Source organism: Pinus tabuliformis, chromosome 2_1 (assembly GCF_031772625.1).
Source record: "Pinus tabuliformis cultivar Carrire ecotype Pingquan chromosome 2_1, CPIR1, whole genome shotgun sequence".
NCBI lineage: Eukaryota > Viridiplantae > Streptophyta > Pinopsida > Pinales > Pinaceae > Pinus > Pinus tabuliformis.
This window is the reverse complement of record NC_142299.1, coordinates 303,857,823-303,876,585: the sequence shown is the minus strand read 5'-3', so window position 1 is coordinate 303,876,585 and position 18,763 is coordinate 303,857,823. Positions and strand designations below refer to the sequence as shown.

Genomic DNA, 18,763 nt, shown 5'->3' with positions numbered 1-18,763 from the left:
TAGTGAACTGCTCTATGAACTGCTCTGTATGCTGCCCGGAGCACCACCCCTCTGGCTCGGCGAGCCACTGCTCACTGACGGCCCTGACATCCTCATAGATGTACCTCCAGATCCTCCTAATCCCTGCCCACTGGATCCCTGCGACTGACTCAACTGTTGTTGAGGGTCTGGCTGATCCAGATACTCTAACTCCCGTGATCTCCTAAAGACCCTGTCCTCCTCGAACTTCACATCCCGCCTGACAACAACTTTCCTCTGTGCAGGAATGTAAATTCGAAAGGCCTTTGAGGTCTCACTGTAGCCCACAAAGATACCCTTCTTTGCGGTGGGCTCTAGTTTGGTCCTCTTCTCCTTGGGTATGTAGGAGTATGTAATGCACCCAAAGATACGAAGATGACCAATATCAGGCTTCTTCCTAGAGAAAGCCTCCTCCGGAGTCATGTGCCCCAAGGCACGATGCGGACTCCTGTTCTGCATGTAAACGACTGTGTTGCAGGCCTCTGCGCACAAGAACAATGGCAACCCCTGATCATGTAACATGGCTTTGGCAGCCCCTACGATGGATCTGTTCTTCCTCTCCGCAACCCCGTTCTGCTGGGGGTTGTAAGGAACAGTGAACTCCCTCTTAATGCCTGCCTCCGCACAATAGTCAACAAACTCTCCAAGGGTGTACTGTCCCCCATTGTCCGACCTCAGGGACTTGATCTTCCGACCTGTCTGTGTCTCCACAAGAGCTCTAAACTCCTGAAACCGCTTGAAGACCTCAAGCTTGGTCTTCAAGAAATAAATCCAGGTCCTCCTGGAGTGATCATCAATGAATAAAACATAGTACTCATATCCATTCAAGGAAACATGAGACATCCGACTGCTTACATCAGAATGAATCAAATCAAGTATCCTAGTCGCTCTGCTGTCACTGCTGGGAAAAGGGGATTTGGCAAATTTGCCCATCGCACATCCTCTGCAAGTATCAAAGTGATCAGTACTGAAATCTGGCACACCTATAGTGATCTCCCGCAAGGTCCTCAAGGCTCCATGATACATATGTCCCATTCTGCGGTGCCAAATCTCTCATAGCTCAGAACTGCTAGCTCTGCTGTCGGTACTACTGCTCAATGCCAAAAAGGGTTGGAATGCAAACTTGTACAACTTTGCATGGCGTACACCTATCACTCTAGCTGAATCAGCTGGAGTGCCCCTGGGATACATCAACACCTGTCCTCCCCTGAACAGTACCTCATATCCTCTGTCCTCCAAAGTTGAGACGGATATGAGGTTCTTCCTCATCCTTGGCACATAAAGAACATCTGACACCTTCAAGGGAGGTTTGGACTCCCTCTGAAATGTCAGTGTCCCCACACCGACTGCTCTAACAACTCTGTCATCATCGAGTACTACCTCTATATCAGTGCCACTCTCTGAAAGCTCTGAGAAGTACTCCCGGACTCCTGTCATGTGACGTGAAGCCCCACTGTCCACATACTAGATACCCGAAGATGCTCCGCCAATCGAGGGAAAAGCATGCTCCCTCTGAACCTGTGTGGCAGGTGATCCTGCACTCGAGGACTCACACGTAGTGAACACAAACTCCCGGTCAAAACGACCTGCAAAGTCCTCAACCTCTGTTGAAGCTGCCAAGCTCTGGTCCTTCCCCTTCTTCTTCTTCTTCTCTGGACACACAACTGCGTAGTGTCCCATCTTTTGACAATTCCAACACTTCACCTTGGAATAGTCCTTCTGTGTGTTACCTTGTTTACCTTTACCTTTGCCTTTGCCCCCACCATTTCTTGTGGAAGCCTGCTTCTTCCCTTTGCCTTTCTTACCTCTTGCCAAGAGTGCTACATCCTCATCCTGCTCAACTGGCTTGGCTGCCCCAAGCTGACCTTTCCTGATCTCTGTCTGAATGCAATTATCCCAAAACGTCTCCCATGTGGGAAGGGTCTCATGTGTACAAACCCCATCAGCAAAGTTCATCCATGAACGAGGGAGGCCATTCACAACAATCCGCACCAACTTAGTGGGTGGAATTGCCTCTTCAATTGCTGCCAACTCATCTCTCACATTAGTAATCTTTGTGAGATATCCAGTTGCACTATCATTACCCATCTTAATGTTCTTCAGCTTCTCCTTCAGGACCATTTTCCGGTTCTCATTAGTACTCTGGTAGAGATTGGACAATGCTGTCCACATCTCATGGGCATTGCTCTTTCCTCTCACATGAGGAATGCAATGGTCTTTGACTCCGTCTAGAATCAGCCTCTTACCCTTGTTGTTCTTTTTATTATACTCAGCTAACTGAGTAGCATCAGTAGGCACAACAACAGGGTTCTGTGTGGTATGCACCATGATATCCCAGAATTCTGCCTCCTCAAAGATACTCTGCATTCTCTCCTTCCAAATGCTGTAATTTGTATACCCATCCAGCCTATCCTCCACCCTCAATCCCAATGACATCCTGCTGTCTTAAAACTGAAAAAATAGCACTGCTGTAGTAAAGATAAAACCGCTGTTTGTGAAAAATCAGCTTGCTGGAATTTTCTAAGTGAAAAATCAGCAGCGGTAATTTTTCCTCCTTGCTGTCCCAAACTGCACTTCAGCACTCAAGCTCCGATACCATGTAGAAATTTCTGTTTTCCCACCCTGGTTTTCAGTTTCACCTTATTTCTCCCATATAGTTAAATGCCCATTCCCATATCCATACATTTAACACTGAAAAATAAATTTTTGCTGAAAACACAAATTCTGGAAATTTTACAGAATGCTGGAAAATGCAGAAATAAAATTCAGCAGTTACAAACAGCCATTAAAACACATTTAAACATAGAGATTTTTGGTCAAGGTGACCGTGGAAAAACCCCCTACAACTCTTGGGGAAAACCAGTTCGAGAGCTCTTCTTTATTTCTGGAAAATGCCTTTTTACAGTGAGAAATATTCAACAAAAAATCAGCAAACAAATTTTACAACTTATCTCGATTTTTGAGCCTCACAGCCCACTGGAAATTTCCAAACAGCAAAACAAAACACTGAAACCTGGTGTACGGCTGCTGTATGGACTGTACGGACCACTGTTGATAATATCGGCGATATTCGAAAATATCGCGATATTTTCAGCAAAACGATATATCGTCGAGAAAATATCGCGATATTTTCTGTTTTGATAATATCGCGATATTTTCAAAATATCGGCAAATATCGGAAAATATCGGCAAAATATCGCGATATTTTGAAAATATCGGCAAAATATCGGCTATATTTAAAAATTTGAAAAAAATATTTTTTATGCTTGCCGATATTTGCCGATATTTTCGCCGATATTGCCGATAAGATATTTTCTGGACCCTCGCCGATATTTTCCCGATACCGATATTATCAACACTGGTACGGACAGCTGTACGGACTGTACGGACGGTACAGGCAGACTGTACGGACCTCGATTTTTGTGCAGAAAATTAGTTGCCTCGATATTTGTGCAAAAACAAATCTGCCTTTTACTGTTTGCTCAGCAAAAATCTGCCTTTCACTGCTTGCTCATTCAGCTGTAAGGATTTGCTTAAATGCTGCCTTGGTATGTGTGCCAAGCTGCTGCCTCCTTCTCCTCCTTGTCCAGAAATCTCCCTTGCTCTCTCTCTCTCTCAATCTGCTCATGAAAGAATGAATGACCTTTTCCTCCTTTAATCTAACCTAAGTGACTTTTGGATGATCCCTAAATCCAATGGCTGAAATAGATTTCGATCTATGGTTGAGATTAAATGCTCATTTAAATCTCACTTTCTATTTTTTAATTCACCCCACTTTAATAAAGACCCACTTAGTCATTTATTTCCAAAGTCACTTTTCCTTTCTAATTTTACATTGACTTTAATAAAGTCACTTTAAAATTAGACTTTAGTAACTTTATCACTTAAAGTCACTTTTAAATTAGGTTTAACTTTATAAAAATTATAAAGTCATTTTAGGAGAAAAATTATATTCTTTTGGACACTTTTCCCTAGGCCAAAGATCAAAGCCTTAGGGAACCACCTGTCCTCCGGTACCAAATTTCAACACTTTTTTGATCAGAGAGTTTCCTTAAAGACCACTACATAAGCTCTCATGCTTCAGGTAGCTGTCATCTTCTGTAGAAACAGGGGCCTCAAGTAAACATGGAGCTCAACTAACCCTGGATTCTGTTGAAATTTGATGACTAAAAAAAAGTTTCCTGCAATCCCAACCCGGTTTTAATTTCACCTTATCACTCCCATTCAGTTAAATGCCCTTTCCCATAAACATACATTCAACATATAGAATTTTGGAAATGAAATTTTCAGATTAAAACACATGGGACTGTCAACACATGTTGAAAATAAATATGGACATAACTAGACCAACGACACACATAAAAATACACACAGATTTTTGGTCAACTTAGAGCCAGGCAAAACCCCTTCAATCTTCTCTGGGGAAAACTTGTTAGAGAGCTCTTCAAATTTATTTATTTTTCAAGTTCAAGAAAAGTACATTTGTAGACAAAACAAAACAACAAAATACAACTTATCTCTTCAGCACAAAAATCCTTGAAAACCGTGCCCACTTTGCCTCAATTTCCATGCCCACTTGAAGCTGAAAATTTGTATTGTATGGATGCGACTGTACTGTACAAACTCTGTACGGATTTCCATACCGCTGTACAGACTACAATTTTTTTTCAAAAATTTCTCTCGAACTGCATGCAACTCACATCATTCAATGCTGTTCGTACTGTATCTTCTGCTGTCTTCTATGCCTTGATTTCCATGCCCAGCTTTGCCCAGAAATCACTCCTTCAACTTGCTGCAACAAATTTCTCTTTCAGAACTTTTCTCCAGCTCTCAACCTCCTTTCTCCAATCTGCTCATGAAGAATGGATGCAATCTCTCTTTTCTTTTCTCCCTTTTGTGCCCCTAAATGACTTTTGGGCAACCCTAAGATCTAATGGCTCATATTCATTTAGATCAAATGATGAATAAATGTGCATTTAATTCTCACTTTCTATTTTTTAACTCACCCATTAAATAAAGTACCCACATTGTACTTTATGTCTAAAGTCACTTTTTACTTTATAATTTAATATTGACTTTAGCACTTATAAAGTCACTTTCACTTTATAATTTAACATTGACTTTACCACTTATAAAGTCACTTTCACTTTATAAAGTCACACTTAGGAAAATAATTATTTTGGACACTTTTCCCTAGGTAGAGACTAACCCATGGAAAACTACTTGTCCAAGGTACATTAAAAATCAACAGATTGCCTTGGCTAGGTTTTGTTCAACTGTAATATTCTTTAGTCTTTTTGCCTTTATGCTGTATTGGACTAAATATGGACAAATTTCTTTGCTACGTTATGTTTCTCATTAATTGTGTTTGAATAGTTGATGAAGGAATGTAAATAATTCAGATACAACAGGTTATTATTTGTAAGTAGAAAATAAATGAATCGGTCATGTTATCCAGATGACTGTGCTTGTTTAATTTTTTCTATGATTTAAGATGCCTTTTTTGTTGATTTGCTTCTGGTTGTGATTAGTGAATTCTGTTCTGCAGAGGAAAGGTTGACTCCATGCTTTTCTTGCTAATATGGGATTTTATGATTTTGCTTTTGGCTGTGATTAGTGAATTTTGTTCTGCATAGAAAAGGCTGGCTGCATGCTTTTCTTGCTAATATGATATTCTATGATTTTGCTACCAGATGGAATGGTCACGGCCAAAAATGCAAGGCACTTTGCCCACCCCTCGAGCTGGGCATGCAGGTGTCTCAATTGGTGAAAATTGGTATATCGTAGGTGGAGGTGATAACAAAAGTGGTATGGCTAACTTCTTAAAGATTTATTTTTAGTTATAGTCCATGTTCGTTTTCTTAATTATATTTTGAGGGATACTATTATCATTGAATCTTATTCATGCTTCCTTCATAACAATTTTTTGTCAGTGTTGTGATTAATATAGGAATTTTATGGTGATTAACAGGTGTCTCAGAGACCATGGTTTTGAATATGTCTACACTTGTCTGGTCTGTTGTAACCACTGTACAAGGACGAGTGCCACTTGCTAGCGAGGTGATTTTCTACTATTTTTTCTGAACATTTGGTCCAAAAATTTATCTGAGGTTGTCTGCTCACCAGGTTTAATTTGAGTAAGGATAGTAGCCAATAGGTCACTTTGCCTTTCTTTCTTAGTTGAAACGTGTATATTTTTCTCTACTATTTTCATATCGTAACTGGCAACTTCTTTGATTCTGGATTGTATATGAAAAACGATCTTATTCATCCATTGATCTACTTTCAACTTGTACTGGATGTTTGTATTTTTGGTTTCATCATATAAACTGTCTAGTTTCTGAAATTTACTTGTAAATGCAAATTTGATCTAACTGGCTTCCGGATATTTCACTACTGTTTTAGATCTTGAGCTGCCATTTGCTTATCTCTCTTATTCAATATGTAATTGCTTTGTATTTTTCATTTTTTAACACATTTGTATCCAATCTCCAGGGTCTGAGTCTAGTGCTTACTTCAAACAATGGTGAAGATATTCTTGTTGCCTTTGGTGGATACAATGGAAGGTACAGCAATGAGGTAAATATCTCACTGAAATTGCTACGAAAAATCCTCAGTCTATTACTTTTGTAAGAAACTCTCATTATATGACATCCACTGATGGTATTTAGTCACTTTGCTGCTTATCGTAATGTAATCCTTCAGACTAATGGATGGTGTCATGGTGTCAAAGATATTTCTTGAAATTAAGCATTATATGTTTCACAACCTTCTACGATATTCAGGGATTTAACCTTTTGTTGATAAAAGCTGAAATCTAGAAAAGAAAGATACATTACAAAACTGGTACGTAAACAATGAACCATGAAATACAAGACATGGTCCAGGCTCTAATCTGCAGTGATACTACTATTGTCTTTATGTTGACACCAAGTGACCAAATAAATGTTCAAAGTTCAAACGATTGCTGTAATAGTATAATATTGATATACATGTGCAAAAAGTTAAAACCTATACTTTGTTAATGTCTTAACATTTTAGAAATAGCTATCTGTGGTGTTGGTGCAAACTCAATCAGCCAAATTACTGAAGGCGTACATGTCAGATCTGCACAATGATGCCTTGGCTAGGGTCATTCAGATGATCTCTTTTTATAGTGTGTTAGGATTTGGGATCATGCTTTTACTGAAGGTATACATGTCACATCTGCACAACCATGCCTTGGGTAGGGTCATTCAGATGATCTCCTTTTATAGTGTGTTATGATTTTGGGTCATGCTTTTCAAGAAAGCACGTTGTTGTTTGATGTTCCTCCTGCTTAGGATTTCCAGAGAAGCAAATTCAGTACTTAAGAATCTAGATTAGTTTGATATCTTAAACAGCGATACGCTGTATTGCTTCAAAATTCTGTCCATTTTATTTTAGATGAACGAAAATGGGAGAGCTTGCCTTTCTTGGTTTGACAAAGATGATTAAATAAAAGAGCACACTTTGCTTGTAGAAAATATACAAGATACAAAGTTGGGGATTGGAAATGGAAGGCATGCAGTCTAGTGCAGGGAAGACCAAATTAATAAATGTATGTTGATGAAGAGTTAAAAGTGTTGTCTGTAGTTATTAGGTGAACATCCTTCCATCAGAAAGAGTTTAAGATAATAGCTGACAGGTGAACTAAGTTCAATTTTAATTGCCAAAGGAGGAGTGTAGAAAGAATGACTAATTTATGAAGCATGTTGTACATATTCTCAAAGAATGAACTCTTTTAACTGATACCTAGAGAGAAATGTATAGAATCTAGATGTATTGCCATGAAAGCAATCAAAGATTTATTAGTTCTCAATGGTTGAGAGAGAGAGAGAGAGAGAAGCAATTTACATTCTGCAGTATCTCTATTTGGATGAAATCCTGATAAGAGTGAAACTTTCTAAGTAATGACAAGGAAGTCAGGTTTTGATTGAAAATTTTGAATGGATAAAGTCGAATGCTTTGACAAAAAATAAAAAGTACTTGGATTGGTATGAAGAAAGTACACTTGTAAAGTGAAGATATATGAGCTTGCTGCAACAACACACCATGAGGAAGTGGGAAGTAAGAAAGAAAAAACTGTGGAAAAAAGGAAAATAATCTTGGATTAGTTTCTTTTTTTTGAGTGGATGAGGCTTAGAGCTCAAACATAACTCTGTGTTTAGTAGGCACCCATCTGATTGTTATATTAGGCAGACACATTTTCATTGTTATAGTAGTTTGTTAATATTGTGAGTACTCATGAGTGAAACTCTTGCCTCGAGTACTCATCGAGTTTTTCCTTGCTTGTCAAGTTTGACTCACAAGCCTAAGAGAAAATTATAGGTTGTCATTTTATAAACAAACCAAAAAAATCAATCATCTTTGGCTGTTTTTTTTCATGTTTATTTATTGAGTCTTTGTTGAATATTTGGTGAAATTGAGTCAAACATTCACACTCCACCTTGCCAAGTTATTCAAGCAAGCTGACGTTTTCTACATTTGTTTCAAAATTAAACGAAACATCTTATTTGGAGATGCCAATGAAAATCGGAACTGACCTTGAAGAAACCAACATCATGACATTGCAGAGAACATTTGTTTTGAAACTATCAACATTTTGTAAACAAGATTACAGTCAAGGGTGTCAAAACTAGGCAATGAAATCAGAAAGAGGTGTGGTCTGATGAGGTCAACATTGCAGAAATACAAACCAATGGTTGCATAGTGGAAGTATGGAGCATGGATTTGCAATCTGTTGGTAGACAAAGATTAGGATAGATAAGAAAAAAATGGATATTGATGGAGATCGGAAAATTTGCAGAGCCGAGAGTAGACACAAGCATAAACACTCAGGCATGCTATAGATACAATGTATAGGTGCAGGATGCCATAATTAAAGAAGATAAAAGTATATACAAATGAAGAAAAACATTTTGTCTCCATTATTGTGGAGAATTTATGAAATTTGCAGAAGCCGTTGTGCTAAACATGAGAAATATGGCGAGATGTGTTGTTTTGGAGATGTTCAATTTAAATGTTGAATGCAAAAGCAATACACTTCTGCCATTAAAACAAAGTCTACAAGGGCGAGGGTGATGTGAAAATATGCCCATGCATACCAGGGGATCATTTTTTTCTTTTCTATCATTGCACATGTAAAATGAAAATATATTTTTGGACATATCTGCCTATGTATTGTTCATGTAAAGATATTTTGTATGCCAACAATTTTGGAATTTGTAGTTTCTTGGGTGTTGGGAGTTGGCTTTTGTCTCAAGGCATGTAGTTTTTGGTGTTGGAAGTTGTTTCTTGTTGCAAGGCATCTACAGATTGGATTTCATTGAATGACCTATGAAAAGGTACTATTGTGTGTGATTTTTCACTCACACATGTGTGGACAAGAATACACATGAATGAGAAAGAGTGGATCGATGCATTTATCAGATGATGCAATGTCTCATTACATAGTAAGAGGATGAGTATGCTACGTTACTCCCAAATGACTACATTAAATGTCCCATTATTACATTGTTTATTGGCAAGCATGTAAGCATTTATCGTTCATATAAGTCCTGAGTTCTAATTTCTAAATATGACCATTATCTCCAATACTCTCCCATCATGGTCATTTTAAATCATTATTCAAGATACAAAAGACAAAGGTTTTGGACAAGCAAGTTGTTTGCAGTCCTCAAGCAAATATCTTCAAAATAGTCATTGGAAGCAAAAGGTATCCAGCAAGGTTGATGAAAAATAATTTACATTGCCATCCTTTTGTCTGACCTTTGACTCACCAGCCAGGTCAGATCTGATGTTCTCTGAAAAGTCAGCCTTTCCACCGTTGACATAGAAATTGGTATGGTCACTGAACTCACCTCCTCCACATCTCATTGTTCCAACATATCAAGATTTTTTGTTTGCTTCTCTGAGGAAGCATGATCATCTTCACCCTCCTTGAGAGTCCTCTTATCTATCACTTCATCTTTACCCTCCCCAAGGGTCTACTTATGAATTACAGCAGGGAATGCATAATATACCTGCTGTTTTCCTTCCCATTTTTGAGTCTTGACTTGTTTCAGCAGCAACATCATCTAGGGATTCATTTATTGAGTTTGGTTTCGTTGAACACCTTTCTGGCCTAGGCATTATGGCTGAGTTGTTAGTGAATATACAACGATATTTTTACTCAATTAACCCTATATTCTTAACATCTAGCAATCAGAATAAACCCTGTTTTCCCACACTCATGGCAACCATCTTTTTGATGTTCCTAATATGGCTGAGAGACTGATTCCTGTTGCCAATGATTGGTGGTTTGATAAACTTTTAAAATATCTCTCGCAAAAAGAGCATGTGGGAAATTATTGGTAAATTCTAGCAAAGAAAGCTGGCTTGTGATGAAAAAATGTAAAGGTCAACCTACAAATAGAGGTATAACTGTATGAAGACATCAAACCCTCTTTGCAATAATTGTATATTCAAACTCGCTCCCAAACATGAAATGCAAAACAGACCATGCTCCTGATTGTATGAAAAGGTGCTTCTCACTCTTTCATAATAGCAAGCAGAGCTTTTCGTGGATTGGAGACCTTATTGAACCTTTTTCATTTTCTTCTAAAATTTAACTTAATTCATCTGTGGCTTGAGTGTGCCTTTTCTTATAATTATTAAACAGTATCCATTTTGCTTGTAACCATTTTAATAAACAAATTTTAAGTTTTTTGGTATTTTATTTGAGCCTATCTACTATATATTCAATTTCACAGCATGCTTTTCCATGGAGTTAATGTTCTCTGCAAATTACAATTTTTTGATAGGTACATGTTCTAAAACCTAGTCACAAGGGCATGCTACAGCAAAAGATGCTTGAGTCACCTGCAGGTGCCAACGTTGATCCTGTATTGCCCACATCAAATGGGGTCAGGGACATAGAATATGAAGATCTGGCACAAGATGGCAAAGTTAGAGAGATTGTTATGGACAATCCTCAGTCAGATTCGACGGTAGAAGCAAATGCTTTTTGGATTTATAACTTAATTTACATCACTTACTCGATTTTGCTTTCTTGGATTAAATATGTTTAAAATTGTTTGCAGCTCCAAAAAAGTGATGAAGCAAAAGAACAGATTATATTGTCTTTAAAAGAAGAGAAGGAGAATCTTGAAGCCACTCTTTCAGCAGAGCATTCCCTTACTTCTAGACTTAAGCAAGAGCTTTCTGAAGCACAAACTGCAAATGCAGATCTAACTGAGGTTTGTGGATCATTTTAGCTCATTTATTTTTGTTTATTTAATGTCTAGTTTACATTTTTTTCTACTGGTATTTATACTATTTAAGATAATTTTAAAATTATTACATGTAGACTATTGATATTGTTTAGGATATTAGCTTCATCAGTACTAAGTTCAATTTTTCATATATTCTCATAGGAATTGCGATCTGTTCGTGGACAACTAGCTTCTGAACAGTCAAGGTGCTTCAGACTAGAGGTATGTTGACAATGGGTATATCTCTGCCTTTAAATGTAATATTCGTGAGATTCAATGCTGGAAAGTGTCTGGTAACATTCACAGACATCTGGAGAATGATGGATAAGCTAGAGACAAGATATGTTTATTAACAAGGCCACTTCCATAAAAGAAGAGCGATAGCTAATCTATAAGATCTAAGCTTTAAAATTGCAAAGAGAAAGCAAAATACAATGCTCTGCAATATGGCACAAGGAAAACAGGCTCATGGCTCCATGACCCTGTTTCCTTTATGAATGATTTCGTAAGTCTTAGTCTGATTAGGATGGTAGATTCTTGTTATAAGACTAGTTCATTGTAGCATATGCAATCAAAGATGACAAATATTCATCCTTGGAGGAGATGGAGATAATTGCACTACAAGAAGCGAATTGTATTCAACAGCCCAGTATGGATGAGCTGTGTAGTGAGTGTGCGTAATACTTATAATTCATAAAGAAAAATTGTTGAGGTCCATAATATAAAAATAAAAAATGCGGACCATTAATTATGATAATGTAAAACATTATATAATATTAAAATAAACCAGCATTGATCATATTAACCACCAGACCTTTTAAGTACAAAGATTGTGCCTGGCTTTCTCTTCGATTCCTTTGTGCTTAATAGATATGGGATTAAGTTGGATCTATGATATTCACCAGCAGTGTCATAAACGTACAAACTTAGAAAGCCTAAATAATAAGCCAATTGTTACATGAATGTGTTGATGTTTTGGGTAGCATCGGGAGTATTCTCACGTGTGAAGCAAGTGGGCTAAGTGATGGGGCTTTGTACCCATAGACCCATGGTATTGCACCCTTTGGAAAAGTGTAAGTACAAGGGTGAGTGATTCATCCTTGTGGCTTGGAAAGAGAGCTGAGAGAGCTTGTGAAGGGTCGAGAGGGCTAAAAGGGCCAAGAGGGCTGAGCAAACCAACAAGGGTAGTGGATCAGGAGTAAGAGGCTCCTAAGGTTGAGTATGGACTAGCAACACCATCAATAGGGACACATCCTGTAGATTTGGCGGAGGAGTGAGCTGTTTCTTTGAGCTCTACCAGGAGAAGGCCGATTAGGCCTTAGACCTTTGAGGGCTTGTTGAAGGTGGTCGATAAGAGAGCATCTTCTGGCTTGGAAAGAGAGTCGAGAAGGCTAAGAGGGTTGAGTAGGGCCAAGAGGCTTGAGAGGGATGAGTAGGGTTGAGAGGGTTGAGAGAGTCGAGTAGGGCCGAGAGAGCTAAGTAGGATCGAGAGGGCTGAGCACGATCAAGAGGGCTAAGAGGGCTGAGCAAGGCACAAAGATGTGTAGGGGTAAGAGACATTGAGAGAGAGGTTCTCTCAAGTAAGCAAGAGATTTGCATGAGTAATATTGCAAGTTTGCTATGACTGAGATACTTAGTTGTGCCTGCTTCGAGGAAAGAGCACAAAGCAACAAAGGAGATCTAGATCAGCCAGATTGAGGATGGGTCTAGGGCTTCATCCACTAGATCATATCTAGGGTAATTGTTGTATATGTAATTTCCTCGAGGGCCATTATCACAGTAAGGCACACTGAGTAGGTTCTGAGAAGAATTTAATGAAGAATTGTTGATTGGGAAAAACTTTTGGATAATGTGTTTATTGTGTATGATCTAATTGCTAATTTTATAAGTTCCGTTCTGCTATATTTGTTTCCAGTTATACACATCAATGTGCTTCAGTTTATTAGCTGAGTAAAGTTAATTTGAGATTGTTACTAGATTTGTTGTGCATGTGTGCATTAAGTCTACTGCCCACATAATCTAACATGGTATTAGAGCATGGTTTTTGAGAAGAGCAGTTGGATTTGAGATTTGCACAGGTGAGCTCGGAGAGGGAGTTGTAGGAATTGTTGCATGTAGTAGTAATGTTTTGAAGACCCATGCCAAGAGAGTTGGCTAAGTATGGCACATTGCTTATATCAACCATGAAGGCCAGGATCAACATGCATAATTCCAGAGAGTAGTGTGAAGGATCGTGTCGCAGGCAAATGCTGCGCTGGGCATGATCGAGTAGCTATAGAATGTGGTGGCCAGCAGGAGTCGCTGGGTAGAGAATTTGCTGCGACAGGCATAAGCTAGTAGAGCCGGTAGCAACTGGGAGGGCCACTAGCAGAGACTGTACAAAATGTATAATGGTTTTCCAGTAGGATTGGCGAGGTCAGCTCTAAGAGGGAGAGAGGGAGACCATACTAGTTGAGAGTTTGGAAACAATGCTAGGGAGACCTAGCACTGGGAGCTACAAGATGGAGAATGAGGATTGGGACATTGTGCAAGAACCGAAGTGTTAGCCAGTTCTAGGTGGTTTTTCCAGAAGTACCTTCCTTGCTAACAAGGAGTGTTAGATTTTGTAGCTTGGGCAAATAATTCAGAGGGCTAAGATAGCCATTAGAGATCTAATTGAGAAACTTGGAGTGAAGGTAAAGCAAAGACCTTGAGGGCTGAGAAGGCATGTTACCTGGAAATCTAGTGCCTAGAGAATCTAACAGAATGTTGATGAATGTGATATGTTGATGCTATTTTTGCACCGGGGATGCATCCTCACTCCCACATGATGTTGGATTGGCAGGGGACATTTCCATAAAATAAGATCGCTGATTAGAATTTATAATCCCCACAATGCATTGTGTAGCGAAAAAAATAAAGATAATTTATTATAATGAGAACTTATCATGTTTGTTGATGTTATTTTACATATTTGAATGTTTTGTTGTATATTTCCCAAGACTTTTATGAGCTTCGGTATTCCATTTTTTGAGATCTTTTCTGACTTATCCCCAGAAAGTCAGTGCCACATACTATTGATGTAATCTCAATAAGCACTACCAACAAGAAATATATATCAGTGTTGCACTAATCGCGATTAAATCGGAAAATCACGATTTTTTCAAATCGGTGATATTATCGGTCGATGTAATATATATATATATTTATATATTTATTTATTTTTTGTTTTATGAGGAGGAGGAGGTGACCCAAGCTACCCCTATCACCAGTAGAGGACGTGGTCTACCTCCTGTAGCTCCTAGTTCTTTAGCTTCTAGAGCACAGCAGAGTCTACTGCCAACTCCACCGACATCTACATCTAGAGGGGCAAAGGAAATCAGTAGTATTAGACTTTAGTTATTTGGTTCATTTCATTGTATATGACATTATGACTCATGATATGAGATACATTATTATATTTTTTGTTGATATTTTGAGGCTGAGTTGGAAGTCATGAGTTAGGACTTACTATTCAGGGCATGATTCACTGTTATGTGTGATGTGGCACTAGAAATGATATTAAACATCTTATATATTAGTTCTTTTATCATATTTATGTGTCAATGTATTTATTTTATGTTGTAGATGCTTTAGATATTAAAAAAATTGAAAAAAAAATGAATATTTTTGTATGCTACAATTTTTTCCCCATTTTTACCGATTTTTTCCTGATTTTTACGATTTTTCCCCGTGCCGAATTAGTCCCGATAACGATTAGTGCAACATTGATATATATATATATATATATATATATATAACTGTCTTATTTATAGTTATTTCATTACTTCTTGTCCCAGCCTAAACAGTTAAGGACTTTGCATTCAATAAACATAAGTTACCTTTTGAACCTTTGTAAAATGTTTTTATTTTCTCTTTGTAAATTTTTTTATATCTCATCTTCTACAATGTGTTTGTGTTTTAATACCATCCCCAGATAATGTCCTCGTGCCAAAAATATATGATGAGCTCACCACAGTAATGCACATTTCTAGTTATTTAGTTTCATATTATTTTTTAGTTATTTTTTAAAACAAAAGCAAAGATTTGTATCAGAAATTCGAAAAATACATGGCCCTATCGATACCTGTAGGTTAAATATTTACAAAAACAAGGCTAGCTCAGTTCTGCCTGTTTCTCACTTAGCTATTTGCATGGATACATGTTGCAATCCAAATTTCTTTACATATTTTTATATTCAAAACGTATCTGAAACACAAAAAATTTATAAGACTTGTGCATGATAATGTTAACAACGCTTGGACTATCTACATGCAAAGTCCTGGATCATGGTTGTTGAGGTGGGTACAAGATCTATTATTGATTGATACTATCTTCATTATTATCGTCATCAAATAAATTTTTGTTGCAGTCATTTGGGTTCTCAAAGTTTTCCTTGGAATTGCAACTCAAATTATCTTCCAGTTCATTGAGTCATCCGCTTAGCCTTTGCACCTACAACTCTAGGTCTTTGATCTTTTGTTTCTGTTCCTTTAATTACCACTTCAACATTTCATTCTTGCCTTATTCTTCGTGTACGTTTCTTGTTGGTTCCCTACTTGCTGAAGATTAAGCTTCGAATTCTCCACTTGTGCTCTGAGATTCTCAATTTCTTCCAGCCATAGGTACATTGTGCTGATTCTTGGCAGCATTGTTATGCTTGCACAATTAGTGTCGTACCAGGCTTTGCCTCTGTTACTCCTTTTTTTTAAACCAGAATGAGTATAGATATATATTAAAAAGTCACGCCCGTTCGCCATAAAATCGGGGATTTACAACAGTTTATCCATGCTTCAACAAGCTGGTAATGATTTCTTTGTCCATCTAGTCTGTTGCAGTAGATATGGCTATCCTGCCTACAAAAGTTTCCCATTCTGGGGTATTTACAGCTATAGCTTCAACAAAATTGAGATAGAAGGTATATACATTTACAATTCATCATGTTGATAAAAACATAAAAACAAGACAAAGGAGATCAAATGTCCATTGGAGTTGGGCAGTTTAGATCCAGGCCAGGAGAAGCATCTTCTAAGCCTTTGGAATTCTCCTGGTCTGTCATGCCCTCCATGTTTTCCTTCATGCCTTCCTCCATGGTTTCCACTTTGATCTTCAGATTTTCCAGCTGATGGCGCTGTGAATCCATCTCGTCCTCCAACTGCCTGATGTGTTCCCGTTTCTCGAGTTCCCGTTCCTGCATAGTCATGTTCTCATGAATTTGTTGGTGCATGCTACATTGGAGTTCGGTTAGGGCCTCTCGCAGGTCCCAATGGTCCTATACACAAGGGTGACAGGAAGGCCCGTTTCTACCACCCGACCCAGAGAAACTAACCCTCGACCCTCCAGACCACGGCCTGTGGCTTCCCCACGTGCCCGACCAAGAACTGGCGTTTGTACCGCACATGCTGGCTTCCAAAACTTCACTTTTTAATAGGCTCCAGTAATTGTCACTGTTTTCCACGTTCTCCTGTAGCCAGACACCCTCTCTAATCCTCCGGAGACTGCTCTGTTCCTCTGTTGGTATGTGCCGCCCAACCTCACTCCACCTCCAATTCTCCTCCCACTTCAAGAGAGGTTTAAGAACCCACCCAGTGTCCCAAATCCAAGATGCCTGTAAACACTCAGACCTTCCAATGCCTGCGACCCCTCAATTAATATCAAAATTTCGTTAATTCCCTTTAAAACCTTAGATGGATAGACCTTCAGTCCCTCATGCCGACTTTTAACAACATAAAGCCCTACCTCTGTGACACAGGAACTAATAATCAACAACCTCGGCTCTAGCCACCAGGCTTTTGCAGAGGCCACCATCCCACACTCAAACCTTAAAACATACAAATTCCACATACTGTTTTGCTTTTTATAACTGCTGCATGACTGAGAGGTGATGCAAAGATGAGCGAGGAGAATGATGTAATCGAGATCCCATGAGTACTCCATCATAACTCTACCATCCTCCATTAAATTCCCACCAAGCTCCTGATCGCTATCAACCATCCCAACTATTCTCCCACGAGCGAGCCCGCTTCACTGAGAACCTGAATTAATTTCTGCTCTGTAATTCTCAATTCTCTATAGACGCCCGAGGTGATGCGCTGCCCAATTCTCCAAGAACCAGGGCAAGAACAATGAAGCCGCACGCTGTGACTTAAGCTAGGAACAGGTATGGTGCTAAAATTCCATATGATGCCATGTCTCGTTTGAGGGAGATTGTCCGGCTTGCCACGAGTCTTCATGACTGTTTGGGACTTGCAGAGGATGCCGGGGTGATGAATATTTCGTGGAGGGGCATAGGAGAAGGGGCCACAGAGGGGAAGGGGAGTGCAAAGAGGAAGGGGAGGGGGAATGGGATATAAAGGAAGGGAGACAGGGGGGAGGGGTGGAAGGGAAGGAGAGGGGGGGTGGAAGCGGCAAGGGTAGAGCTAGGGGGACGATGGAGGAGCATCCTATCTTTATGATATGATAAATCCAACTTTTTAACTTTCTTAGCATTCCTTCGAGACTTTAACAACAACCTACAAATTTCTCTCTTCATTTTCTTAAGGAATATTTGTCGTGCCCATGACATCGTTTATTACACTTTTTTCCTTCTCTAGATGGCATGCCTTATTAGCGTGCCTATCAACTTCTTGATTATTTCCCCTCAAGACATGGTAGAAGGACACCAATTCGAAAGCAGCGAGCAAGTTCTGGGCTCTCTTAATGATTTGGTTCAGGTTAGTGATCTTAGCCTTTGAAGTGTTGATCATATGCCTTATAATGATCATGGAATCACCTAACATCTGAATCTTTTTTATACCATTTCTTTGTGCCAAGATTAGTCCCAGGAGCATACAATATGCTTTTGTTTGGTTATTTGTCTTCCGGCCAAGCCCCCAAGCATATATGATTTCAATGATTTCTGCGGGATTAATGGGAATCCCTCCCCCTCCTGCCACCCCAAATTCTGTTACTCCTTGCCTTGACAAGGAGATGTAGTTTCTTTGATTTTCTATATGTTTGGGCATGTTGCATGCTTATAAAAGGAGTGCTTCCTACATTTAATCTAACCTTTCGATTTGCCAACCAATCAGCCCCTACATTTAATGTTACAGTCACTTGATTGAAGGTGACATTGTGGAAATCCTTTTATCATGATATTTGTTTGAATATTCTTCATGTGAAATTAGTGTTCAACTTCATTGTTTTGCTGCTGCCTTGGCTCTCCTTGAATTTCTCTTAGTTGTCTCACTAATTTTCTAGCAATTTATTATGTATGTTAATTAAATTTAAAATATCACTGCTTTATCGTTTTTCCTTTATTCTGAGATCACAAGCATTTGCATGCACATATACACACAAATGTGTGCGTACATGTATAATAATAATATAACTTTTTGCATCAGAGGTTTGATGCTAATTTTGGACCCTTGTTCGTAATTTGTGGTAGTTGTCTATTTCTCTTGAATGCTATTTAA

At 38.7% G+C, this 18,763-nt stretch overlaps 1 protein-coding gene across 1 annotated transcript in view; it reads left to right on the top strand.

Annotated features, from left to right (window-relative positions):
• Positions 1–18,763, top strand: part of ACBP4 (acyl-CoA binding protein 4) — a 113,724-nt gene that overhangs the window by 57,420 nt on the left and 37,541 nt on the right. The window contains exons 12-17 of the mRNA XM_089402573.1: positions 5,712–5,826; positions 5,990–6,078; positions 6,514–6,597; positions 10,842–11,027; positions 11,121–11,276; positions 11,454–11,513. Coding sequence (XP_089258699.1) covers positions 5,712–5,826; positions 5,990–6,078; positions 6,514–6,597; positions 10,842–11,027; positions 11,121–11,276; positions 11,454–11,513 — 690 coding nt within the window. The remainder of the gene's footprint in view (positions 1–5,711; positions 5,827–5,989; positions 6,079–6,513; positions 6,598–10,841; positions 11,028–11,120; positions 11,277–11,453; positions 11,514–18,763) is intronic.